The 12658-nt window shown below is 34.7% G+C and overlaps 1 protein-coding gene across 1 annotated transcript in view; it reads left to right on the top strand.

The window, feature by feature from the left end:
• The window catches only part of CENPE (centromere protein E), a 74079-nt gene that overhangs the window by 35995 nt on the left and 25426 nt on the right, over positions 1–12658 (top strand). Inside the window, exons 26-40 of the mRNA XM_033427836.2 lie at positions 187–345; positions 2183–2473; positions 2595–2753; positions 3656–3946; positions 5185–5469; positions 5619–5777; positions 5999–6286; positions 6389–6541; positions 6718–7005; positions 7573–7731; positions 7902–8183; positions 8867–9025; positions 9707–9997; positions 10610–10768; positions 10965–11256. Coding sequence (XP_033283727.2) covers positions 187–345; positions 2183–2473; positions 2595–2753; positions 3656–3946; positions 5185–5469; positions 5619–5777; positions 5999–6286; positions 6389–6541; positions 6718–7005; positions 7573–7731; positions 7902–8183; positions 8867–9025; positions 9707–9997; positions 10610–10768; positions 10965–11256 — 3415 coding nt within the window. The remainder of the gene's footprint in view (positions 1–186; positions 346–2182; positions 2474–2594; positions 2754–3655; positions 3947–5184; positions 5470–5618; positions 5778–5998; positions 6287–6388; positions 6542–6717; positions 7006–7572; positions 7732–7901; positions 8184–8866; positions 9026–9706; positions 9998–10609; positions 10769–10964; positions 11257–12658) is intronic.

Below are 12658 nucleotides of genomic sequence, written 5' to 3'. Positions count from 1 at the left end.
CAGTATTAAAAAAGCAGATTCTTGACCTTTATATGATTAAGTTAAGACTCTTTTTTTAATTAGTCTTTTCCAATGTAGTTTGCCATGATTTCTTCTTCATTTTCAGGCTAAGGCAAATGCTGATTTTTACCTGATTTCATAAATGTAAGCTAGTATTTTAATCTCAGCTTTTTTTTAAAATTCCAGACCATTGAAAACCAGGAAGAATTAAGAATTCTTGGAAATGAACTTAAAAAGCAACAAGAGATAGTTGCACAAGAAAAGAGCCATACCATAAAGAAAGAAGAAGAGCTTTCTAGGACCTGTGAAAAACTGGCAGAAGTTGAAGAAAAGCTGAAGGAAAAGGTGACTTTTTAAAGTTACATTCCTGGTCATTTTTCTGACTAAACTTTTTCTTTTTTTTTTTTTTTTTGGTAATAAATTTGATTCCAGCAGACCTAAATTCCAGAAATAGTACATACCTTGCCAATGAACAGATCTTAATGCTAATATTCTGGACAATTTCAACTCCTACTGAGATGTTAACTAACATCCTTTGTGAGGATTATATTTTTTTAGTCTTTAAATGAGAGAGGGGGCCTTCATTCATCTAAACGAATCATTTGATATATTCATTCATCAAATACTGTACATTCATACAGTACCACCATGGGCCAGGCACTGTTCTGGGCTCTTGAGATACATTAATCGACAAAGATTCTGCCCTTATAGAGATATATTAGTTATTCTCTAAAATGTAAAATTTATCTCTACAGTTGGCCCTCCATACCTGCACATTCTGCATCCATGGATTCAACCAAACACTGATCAAAAATATTCAGGGGAAAAAAATTCCAGAAAATTCCAAAATGTGTAACTTGAATTTTGCCACACACAGGCAACTATTTACATAGTATTTACAACTATTTACGTAGCATTTATATTGTATTCACTATTATAAGTAATCTAGAGATGAGTTAAAGTATACTGGAGGGTGTGCTTAGGTTATATGCAAATACTATGTCATTTTATATAAGGGACTTGAACATCCACCAATTTTGGTATCCACAGGGATTCATGGATACCAGGGGATGACTGTATTACCATCTCTTAGATATTTACAATAAGGTGCTATTGTAAAATTTATAGAAGAGCTAAGACCCTTGTAACAATTGTACTCCCCAAGTAATTCTAAAATGCACCCACCAAGATCTTTCTGTATATTCTAGTAGTAGTGCCACATGCATTATAGATAATATATTGTGATTTCCATTGTGCTTCTGTATTTTTTTTTCCTAATGTGGGTTCTCTTAATTCTCATCCTTTTTACTATAACTTCACTGAATATATTAAAACCTTACATCTATTTCATATCCCTCCTAAATAAGGGAAATCAGTAAGTTTATGTAAAAGTTAATGCCTCATTGTTTGTTTGGGCCACCCCATATGGACCTTATTGGGAATGAAAGTAAATTATCCAAGTTTTTAGGAGAAGTGGAATTATAGTTACTTGGCAGTTATATCTGCATATTTAGTCTCTTTTTAAATTTCTCTCATTTTCACTTTACTTCTTTGATTAACCTAGTGACACTCTGTTAGTTTCCTAGGGCTTCTGTATCAAATTACCATAAACTTTATGGCTTTAAACAACAGAAATTTATTTTTTCACAATTCTGGCTCTTAGAAGTTCAAAATCAAGATGCTGGCGACCAAGCTCCCTCTGAAGGCTCTAAGGAAGAATCCTTTCTTGCCTCTTCCTGTCCTTGACTCCCAGCTGTCCGTGGTACCCTTGGCTTGTAGCTGCATCTCTCCAATCTCTGCCTCCATCTACCTATGACCTTCTCTGTGTCTCTGTGTCATTTTCTGTCTCTTACAAGGACCCTCTCATTGGATTTAGGGCCCACCTTAACCCAGGAATATTTCTTCTCAGTCCTTAAGTAATTACATCTGCAAAAACCCTATTTTCAAAGAAGATCACATTCTCAAGAGTATGGGCAGACTTGAATTTGGGGTGGGACCCTATTTGACCCACTGTAAGCACTATCTAAAAGGTTACTTTACTTTTAGTGTTACTTGTCTGTTTATACTGGAGTAGTAGGCAGGGCTATGATAATGATTATTTCAGTTTGGCAAAGTACATTTTACATAAGAATTTTAGGAGGATATAGACAAAATGGTAATTATAAAAACTATATTTCTTAAGAGCCAACAACTCCAAGGAAAACAGCAACAACTTCTTAGTGTACAAGAAGAGATGACTGAGATTCAGAAAAAGATGAATGAAATGGAAAATTTAAAGAATGAACTAAAGAACCAAGAATTAACATTGGAACGTATAAAAATTGAGAGGCTAGAGTTGGTTCAGAAACTTCATGAAAATTCTGAGGAAATGAAATTCATAACCAAAGAAAGAAATGATCTAAAGGAATTACAGGAGTCATTTGAAATAGAAAGAAATAAGCTTAAAGGACACATAAGAGAAATTGAAGCTACAGTAAGTCATACCCTTTTCTTTCATCTATTAAATGTTTCTTTAAAAACTGAGTTGGAAAGGGGGAGGCAATGTTGGGATAATGTTATTACAATTATTCTTTAAATTTAACTTTCTAATAAAGGGTCTAGAAACAAAAGAAGAACTAAAAGTGGCCCACATGCTTCTAAAAGAGCACCAAGAAACTGTTGAAGAACTAAGAAGAAACATTTGTGAGAAGACAGCTCAAATAATAAATATTCAGAAGAACTTAGAGAAATCCAATACTGAATTGCAAGAAAAGGTTTGTCTTTTCTTCCTTTGCTCCTTGTCCCCTCCTCCTTTCTTTCTCTGAAAGAAAAATAAGCAGTAGGTAGTGACTGAGTTATGGTTCATTCATTTATTGGGTAGTATTTGTTGAGTGTCTAATGTAGCAGGTACAGTCCTGGATTATAGAAATAAAATGGGAACAAGGTGGACAAAATCTCTGTGATCATAGAACTTACTTTGTAGTGGAAAGAGGTTCTCAATAAATAAGCAATCAAATGAACAGGATAATTTTAGATAATAGCAAATGCTATGGAGAAAATGAAACATTGGGATAACTGGACCAACCTATGTTAAAAGCCTACTATGTGCCAAGCATTGAGACTGTGGATATGAATAAGACACTGTTCTTTTTCCCCAATATAGGCATATAAAAAAATCTCTCAATTCCAGTATGATAAATGCAGAAATATGCTATGCAAAGCTACATGGTACCACTAGTGATCATGGAAAGGGGGAATCAATCTGTACACATAACAAATTTGTGAAGTAGCATTAGAATTCTTCTGAGAATGGGGGCCATTCATTTATTGAGATAGAATCTGCTCAATTCTGATTTTTCTCCTGTTGCATTTGGGAACTGGTATAGAAATGAAGCATGCAACTGACCAGATTGATAATTTGTTGGTAAAGTGTACTGTGGTTGTAAGCTGGAGAAAAAAAACAATTATGACAGACTATTACTAGCAGAAAAGTCATGAATAATAGCTTGAGTAGGAATCGAGAGAAAATGAATAAATAGGAGTTTGTGGTCCACGGTAGGCCATGAAGGTTCAAAATCACTTTCATTGCTACGGAAAGTAGCCTCATGTTTTCCCTTTAAAAAATTATGATAACACTCTCTAGATAGTAACCTTGGTATTTTGTGACTATCGTAAGGTCCCAGTGCTTCATGAGGAACAGGAGCTACTTGCTAATGTGAAAGAAGTCAGTGATATTCAGGAAACAGTGGATGAACCAGAGCTATTGAAAGAACAAGCCAAAGCCGAGGATTCGAAACCACTGGCAAGGGTAGAAATGGAAAGTCTCAGCTTGACTGAAAAACTTCAAGAAAGTCACGAAGAAATAAAATCTCTCGCTAAGGAAAGAGACGATCTTAAAATGACAAAAGAAGCACTTCAGGTTGAATGTGACCAACTGAAAGAAGAAATTAGAGAAACTTTGACTAAAGTAAGTTTCATCCTTTCCTCCCATTTTAATAAGTGTTTAATAAATAAGTCTTTGGGAAAAATGACATTTGTAATGTTCCTACCAATTTTCTTTAAATGTCTCTTAATTATGAAGTGATTGGAAACAGAACAACTAAAAATTGCTCATAAATACTAAGAAACTATGGAAAATGAGTTGTTTTCTTAAATATTCAAAATGATTTAGAAAAAGCAGTGTTAAATTACAGGAAAGGATAAAGTCAAAAACACTGTTTTCTTCCCTTGTTTAAACCTATTTCCCCAGCATCCCATAACGCATTACCATCTTCCTCACCGATCCAGTCAGAAATCTGGGAATCATTCCTACTACTATCCCTCCCTCCCCACTCACTCTGTAATACAAGAACCAAACCTTGTTGATTTTAAGGTGTGTACCTGTGTGTGAAATCCTCCCACTCTTCTCTCCACATTGCTGATACCCTAATCCAAGTCACAATTACCTCTCTCTGGCTTTGTGCAATAGCGTCCTACCTGGTCTCCCCATTCATATCATACTTCTCTAATTCATTCCCCTTTCTGGCCCAAGTGATCTTTTCTTCTTAAAACCTTTTAATAACTTCTCATTGCTTTTGAAATACACACCAGCGTGCTTCTTCACATGACCTTTGAGACCCTAGATCCCAGACCTTGCGGGTTTCTAGCCCTGTTTCATCTCACTCTTCCTCCTGCTTATTGTGCTCCAGCAACTCTAGTCTGTTGCTCTTCTGCATCTCATGGCTTTCAGATGTTCTGATCTCCCTTCCTGTAGTATTTCCATAGTCCTCTTTGCCTAACAAGCGCTCTCATCTTTTAGATCTCCACTGAAGCTTTCCATCCCCTAGGAAGCCCTTCCTAAGCACTCACAATAGGTTAGGTTTGCCGCTGGTAGCCTGAAAGAACCCAGCACCTCTGTTTGGTAAGATCTGGTATAATATGTATCTTTCCTTCTAAAGTGCGTAAGTTTCAAAAAGGCAGATCATGTAAAGTGTCATTTCCCGTTTCATCTCCAATCTCTAATAAGATACTGACAACACAATGAGTACTCAATAAATGTGTTAAATATCTGAATAATGGAAGAGTGGGTGAGTGGAAATATTGTTCTGTAAATGAGCTGTTGAATCCCTGACTTAATTGTTTTAGAAAGTATCCTTGTTTCTTTACCCCTAAAATAAAATAAAGTATCTCTGGGCACCAACTGTATTGTTTTATGATCCTCTTAAGATTCAAGCATCTCAAGAGGAACAGTCCTTCCATATGAAAGAAAAAGACAGTGAGACCAAGAAAATAATGAGTGAGATGGAGCAATTGAAGGAGCAATTCAAAGTCAAAGACTCAGCACTACTAAGACTAGAAATGGAAAAGCTTGAGTGGTCTGAGAGACTTCAAGAAAGTCATGATGAAGTGAAATCTATAGCTAAGGAGAGAGATGACCTACAGAGGCTACAAGAAGTTCTTCAATCTGAAAGGAACCTACTCCAAGAAAACATAAGAGAAATGACAGCTAAAGTAGGTTTCATCCTTTTTCGTGTGTGTGTGCTTAGTATTCTGTAAGCAAATATCTTGGTAAAAACTAAACCTTTGGGGAAAGGAATTAGTTACAGTGTAATGGTTATAACGTTTTCATAAATTTCTTGCAATTTCCTTTAATAATGAAGCACCTAGAAACCAAAGAGGAACTTGAAGTTGCTCATTGTCACCTAAAAGAACAGGAGGAAACTATTGGTAAATTGAGAGTGGATCTTTCAGAGAGGGAAACTGAAATATCAAGCATTCAACAGGAATTAGAAACAACAAATGATGAATTACAGAAAAAGGTAAATTGGGAGTAAAGGAACAGTGGGAGAAAACTTAAGGGAGGTAGCTAACTGGATTACAAAGACTACTGTGTACCTCCTAAATTGTTTTAGAAGACATACTGGATTTTTTTCCTTAAAAAATATACATGCACGTATATATATACATATATAAACACACGTTTTTATGTGTGTGCGCACATAAGTATATTTTTGGCTATTATCTTATTATTATTTTTAAGACCCAAGAGCTTCATGAGAAACAGAAACAATTGATTACCATAAAAGAAAGCAGTGAAGCTCAGGAAAAAATGGCTGAACTGGAACAGTTAAAGGAACATCTCAAAGCCAAAGATTCATCACTACAAAGAATAGAAAGCGAGAGGCTCAAGTTGACTGAGAAACTTCAGGCAAGTCAAGAAGAAATAAAAACCGTAATTAAGGAAAGAGATGATCTGGAAAGGGTGCAGGAAGTCCTTCAAAAGGAAAGAGACCAACTCAAAGAAAACATTAAAGAAATTGTAGCTGAAGTAAGTTTCCCTCTTATAATGTTTCTGGATATAAAAATAGTGTTCAAGTGATAATGATGATGTTCACTACTAAGTTTGATTAATTTTCCTCCAATCATAAAGGGACAGAAAATCAAAGAGGAACTAAAAGCTACTTACATTCTTCTGAAGGAGTACCAAGAAACCATTAATACAAGGAATAGTTCAGAGAAGACAGGTCAAGGAGCAAATATTCAGAGAGACTTAGAAATTTCAGATACTGAATTACAGGCAAAGGTAGGTCTTGTTAAGTTGGAAAATGACATCTGATTATTGTGTTCATCATATCCCTTACAGAAGAAAATAATACATATGTTAGACTAAAATGTAAAGATGATTACCTTAATTTTAGAGACAGTTCTTTTTCCTAAAATTTTCTGTCTATGTCATAACTTGTTTTATGATTTTCTCAGATTCAAGAACTTCAAGAAGAAGAACATCAACTTCTTAAGATGAAAGATGTCAGTGAGACTCAGGAAAAAATATGTGAAATGGGAAACTTGAAGAAGCAACTTGAGGCCCAAAAGTCAACCCTGGAAAATACAGAATTGGAGAACATAAGGTTAACTCAGAGACTCCATGAAAATCTTGAAGAAGTAAGATCTGTTACAAAAGAAAGAGATGACCTTAGGAGTGTGGAGGAGACTCTCAAAGTAGAGATAGACCAGCTCAAGGAGAACCTAAGAGAAACCACAATTAGAGTGAGTTACCGTCTTTCCCCCAACTAGTAAATATGACATCGTGTCCTAAAAGAGCCATGGTTGATAGAGTTGGTGAGGTTGTAAAATTGGTCCAATCTTGGGGAAGGCTGGAGGGATGGATATATGATAATATCTTCCAAAGTTTTCAATAAGTGTATGCATTGACCCAAAAAGTCCAGTTATTGCTGTTTATCCCACACACATTAGCACAACTGTGCAAAGATATTTGTACAAGTTGCAATAACAAAATAAAGCAAACCCCAAAACAGGAAAAATTCTAACTGTCCATTAGTAGAGACTGGTTGAATCAATACAGCACATTCAGACCATGGAATACCAACCCACAGGTAAAGAACAAGACAGAGCTGATTTGGAAGTATCCTGATAGAAGGGTTACGTTATACAGAGTAGTGTATCTAGAATATATTGACATCTAAAAGTCATTTAGAGGGTGAGAAGTGGGAGGCCTAAGGAGGGGGGAATTTTTACTTCTAACCCTGTACCTTTCTACACACGGTTGAATTGTATTATTCTGAACGTACTATTTTTCTTTCTCTAATGATAAAGGACTTGGAAAAACAAGAGGAACTAAGAAGTGCCCAAATGAATCTGAAAGAGCACCAAGAAACCATCGATAAACTCAGAGGAATTGTTTCAGAGAAGACAGACGAAATATCAAATATTCAAAAGGCTTTAGAAAACACAAATACTGCCTTAAAAGCACAGGTATTTCTACTAATACCTAAGTAACTGAGAGTTTGAATCAAGTCTTTTGTGTTATGAAACAGGATATCAGTTAGCTTAATATACATAGAGACTTACGTATTCAATTTAGGAACTGTTAGCTTTTTCTCTATATCTATCTATATCCTAACTTATTGTATGATTATCTCAAGATCCAAGAACTTCAGGAGAAGGAACGTCAACTTCTTAAGGTAAAAAATGATCTCAGGGAAAATACATATCAAACAGAGCAGTTGAAGAAGCAATTAGAGGCCCAGAATTCAACCCTGGAAAGCATAGAAACAGAGAAGTTAAGGTTGACTCAGAAACTTCAGGAAAACCTTGAAGAAATAAAATCTGTTACTAAGGAAAGAGATGACCTAAGAAGAATGGAGCGAACACTCAAAATGGAGCAAGACCAGCTCAGTGAAATCCTCAGAGAAACAAAAGCTAAAGTAAGTTACACTCGTTCCTCTTCCCAGCGAGTTAATGTGATGTTTTCCTTACATCAGTGAACCCTTCTTTGAAATGAGTGGTACTTTTGGTGAGAAGGAACAGGATACAGCCTTTTAGGCAGGTAATTTGGTATTATTTTTGAAAATTTTAAATTCTGTAACCAGCATTTTCTTCATGGACTTTACATGTACACTTACTCAATTTTTAAGGTAAAGAAAAATATGTATGTGTGTGTATATTCATAACACACACACACACACACACATATACCATAAGGTTGTTCATTATAGCAATTTGTGATAAAAATAGGAAATAACCTAAATGTCTATCACAAGGAAACTGGGTAGATATAAGCAATATGTCAGGATACGTGCAACCCTTAAAAAAATGAAATAGATTTGAATGTTCTAATTTGGAAGCTCAAAATAACTCTTAGGGGGAAAAGCAAGTTGTAGAATAGTATGTGTATAGCATGTTTACCTCTGCAAAATATGAGTACATTGTGGGGAGGTGAGGACAGGGGAAGGGGAAGCCGATAACTTTCTAACAACATCAAAGATGTGGAGTAAGAAATAAGAAACGTATTATTTTTACTAAGAAAATGTATCACTTTCATTAAAAAGAAAATACCAGTTAACATTAAGCTGTATCATTGGTTTTTAATTTTTTTCTAATAATAAAGGACCTTGGAAAACAAGAGGAACTAAGAATTGCTCACGTGCATCTGAAAGATCACCAGGAAATTATTGATAAACTCAGAAGGATTGTTTGTGAGAAGACAGAAGAAATATCAAATATGCAAATGGATTTAGAAAATTCAAATGCTAAATTACAAGAAAAGGTATTGAGGGGGTCATGACGCTTATATGTTTGGATACCTGATTTATTCCTAGAATAAAAAGTAATGCCTAAAATCCCTGAGGGATGTAATATGCTTTAGCCACATTAGAAAACAGCTTGGTAGCTTTTACTAGCACTGAACCATATACCTGTGTGTGGCCCAGCATTTCCACTCCTTGGCTATGTACCTAAGAGAAGAAAGTGCACACTTCCACGTAAAGACATACAAGAGCGTTCACAGCAACTTCAGTCATAATTGCAAAAAACTGAAAACAACCCAAATGCCTATCAACGGGAGAACGGACAAATACATTGTGATTTATAAGTTTAAAAGCAGGCAAACTGATCTGGGATGAAAAAGGTCAGAATAGTGGTTTGTTCTAGGAAGGGGCACATAGGAACCTTATGGTAAGGTAAGTAAGTGTTCTGTATTAATTCTGAGTTGTATTTTAATCTGAGTTGTAGTTACATAGCTGTATACATATGTCAAGAGTAGTTGAGCCATATACACATAAGATTAGTGTGTAGTTATGTAAATTATACCACAAAAAAAAGTAAATCCTGTATGGAATTACACAGAATATTAATGAGTGACATGGGAAAGCTGTCTTAATCAGCTTAGAAACTATTCTTTATCCTTCCCTAAGAAGCCATCTAATCCTAACGTTACGATTATCTTAAGGTCCAAGAACTTAAAGCAAATGAACATCAACTTTTTAAGTTAAAAGAAGAGGTTAGTGAGACACAGAAAAAAATATGTGGCCTAGAGCGACTGAAGAAAGAATTCAAGGCCCAAAGTTTAACTCTGGATAAAATAGAAATGGAGAACTTAAATTTGGCTCAGAAACTTCATGAAAACCTTGAAGAAATGAAATCTGTAATGAAAGAAAGAGATAACCTAAGGAGAGTAGAAGAGACTCTGAAACTGGAGAGAGACCTACTCAAGGCAGACCTGCAAGAAGCCATAGCTAGAGTGAGTTGTGCCCTTTCTTCCTGTCAAGTAAACATGTTTTTACTGTAAGAAGTTTGAAAATAAGTGATACTGTTGGTGAAAATTTGAATGTTATAACCTTTTAGGGAAGCAGTTTGACAATAGCATTTTAAAAATTATCAACATATACATTTGCTACAGCACTTTTGTAGAAATTCATCCTACCAATATATTCACATATCTGGACAGAAATACAGCAGCATTCACTACAACATTGTTTGTGATGAACAAAATCAGAAACAATCCAAGTATCTACCAGTAAGGCACTGGCTAAGTGGTGTTCGTTTGTATAGTAGAAAACTAAGCATAAGAATGGGACACTCTTTATGTGATACTGATTTAGAAAGATGTCCAAGTGGTATGAAATTTGAAAAATAAGTGGCAGAGTTCAGCGTGTGACAGGACTGCGATGGGTGAGGCTAGGGACAGACACTTGGACTTTATGTCCTTCTGTACTGTTCTAATTTGGGGGTGGCATGGAGGTTGTTTTTAACTATGAACATGTGTTTTTTGAGATTTTGTTTAACTAGTTCATTGTTAAGAAAAGGTAATGTGCCTTTATATCATATTTCTCAATTTCTTCTAATAACAAAGGATCTGGAAACACAAGAGCAACTAAAAATTGCCCATATGCATTTGAAAGAACACCAAGAAACTATTGATAAATTCAGAGAGAAAGTTTCAGAAAAGACACCTCAGATTTCAAATATTCAGAAGGATTTAAATAAATCAAAAGACGAATTACCGAGAAAGGTATGTGTTGTTCTGTTCTTTGGGGGAATAACTGTGCCCGAAATTACTTACGGAATGAGAAAGGACATAGATACAGATATGTCAATATAGATATATATGTACATGTACTATACTATATGTACATATACATAGACACTATTTTCCTTTCTTAAAGGAATTCTGTTCGCATTCTAACTTGTTTTATAATTATGTCAAGATACCAGAACTTCAGAGAAAAGAGCTTCAACTTGTTAGAGTGGAAGAAGATGTCAATAAAACTCATAAAAAAGTGAATGAAATGGAACAATTGAAGAAGCAATTTGACGCCCAAAATTTATCTGTGCAAAATGTGGCAATGGATAACTTACACTTGACCAAGAAACTGTATGAAAGCCTTGAAGAAATAAGAATTGTAGCTAAGGAAAGAGATGAGCTAAAGAGAATAAAAGAGTCTCTCAAAATGGAAAGAGACCAATTCAGAGAAACATTGAGAGAAATGATAGCTAGAGAGAGTTCAGAATCTTCCCCTATCTAGTAACTATTTATAAGAATCAAGCTTTCTTGGAAAGGGTAACAGTGTTTTGTTTTATATTTCCTGGAAACGTCTACAAACAGTAAAGAATAATGAGGGAAACTATTAATTATAATTTTTCACACAAATAGAAAATACAGTTTTAAAAGAAGCCAAAATGATGTTATTCAGATATTACCACTTTTTTTTTTTTTGGTAAGAACATTTTTTTTAATTGAAGTATAGTTGATGTACAATATTATATGTTACAGGTGTACAGTATAGTGATCCATGATTTTTAAAGGTTATACTCCATTTATAGTTATTATAAAATATTGCCTATTCCCCATGTTGTGCAGTATATCCGGGTAGCTTATTTCATACGTAATAGTTTGGTACCTCTTAATCCCCTACCCCTATATTGTCCCTTCCCCCTTCCCTCTCCCCACTGGTAACCACTGGCTTGTTCTCTATATCTGTGAGTCTGCTTCTTTTTTGTTACATTCACTAGTTATATTTTTTTAGATTCCACATGTAAGTGACATCCTACAGTATTTGTCTTTCTCTGTCTGACTTATTTCACTTAGCATAGTACCCTAGAAGTCCATCCATGTTGTTGCAAATGGGAAATTTTCATTCTTTTCTATGGCTGAGTAGTATTCCATTGTGTATGTGTATATGTATATATATATATACACCACATCTTCTTTATCCGTTCATCTGTTGATGGACACTTGGGTTGCTTCGATATCTGGGCAATTGTAAATAATGCTGCTATAAACATTAGGGTGCATGTATCTTTTCAAATTAATGTTTTTGTTTTTCAGAAAATACCTTTTTTTTTTTTTTTTAACTTTCTATTTTCTATTGGAGTCTAGCCGATTAACAATGTTGTGATACTTTCAGGTGCACAGCAAACGGACTCAGCCATACATGTGCATGTATCCATTCTCCCCCAAACTCCCCTCCCAATTCTTTAGTTTTAAGAAAAAAATTGTTAAATAAAGCAGACTATTTTCTTCAGTGTAATTTTTAAAAGTGTTTTTAAACCAGGAAATAACATTATTCTCAGTGGAGAAATATTTGTAAAAGATTAAATATCTCATTTCTCTACCTCTACACGATAGAGTTTTAAACATAGGCTCTTGTTAGTGAAGTTAGAAGGAAGAAAAGCAAGATGAGTATAAGAAAGGAAGTTCTACTAATATGTCTATTTATAGATATTCAGAATCACATATCTTAAAGAACTGAACTGAATCCCTCTATAAAATTCAAACAAATAAGAAATTGTATGAAATCTATAAAAACCTTATTTTCATATTTCATTCTCATGTCCATCATTATCTCATAGTAAAGAAATAATAAAATGGAAAGCAATACCACTTGTAATCTCAGTAGAA

The sequence above is a fragment of the Orcinus orca genome, chromosome 4 (assembly GCF_937001465.1).
Source record: "Orcinus orca chromosome 4, mOrcOrc1.1, whole genome shotgun sequence".
NCBI lineage: Eukaryota > Metazoa > Chordata > Mammalia > Artiodactyla > Delphinidae > Orcinus > Orcinus orca.
The sequence above is the reverse complement of the archived record's forward strand: the minus strand, read 5'-3'. Positions and strand labels throughout refer to the sequence as shown.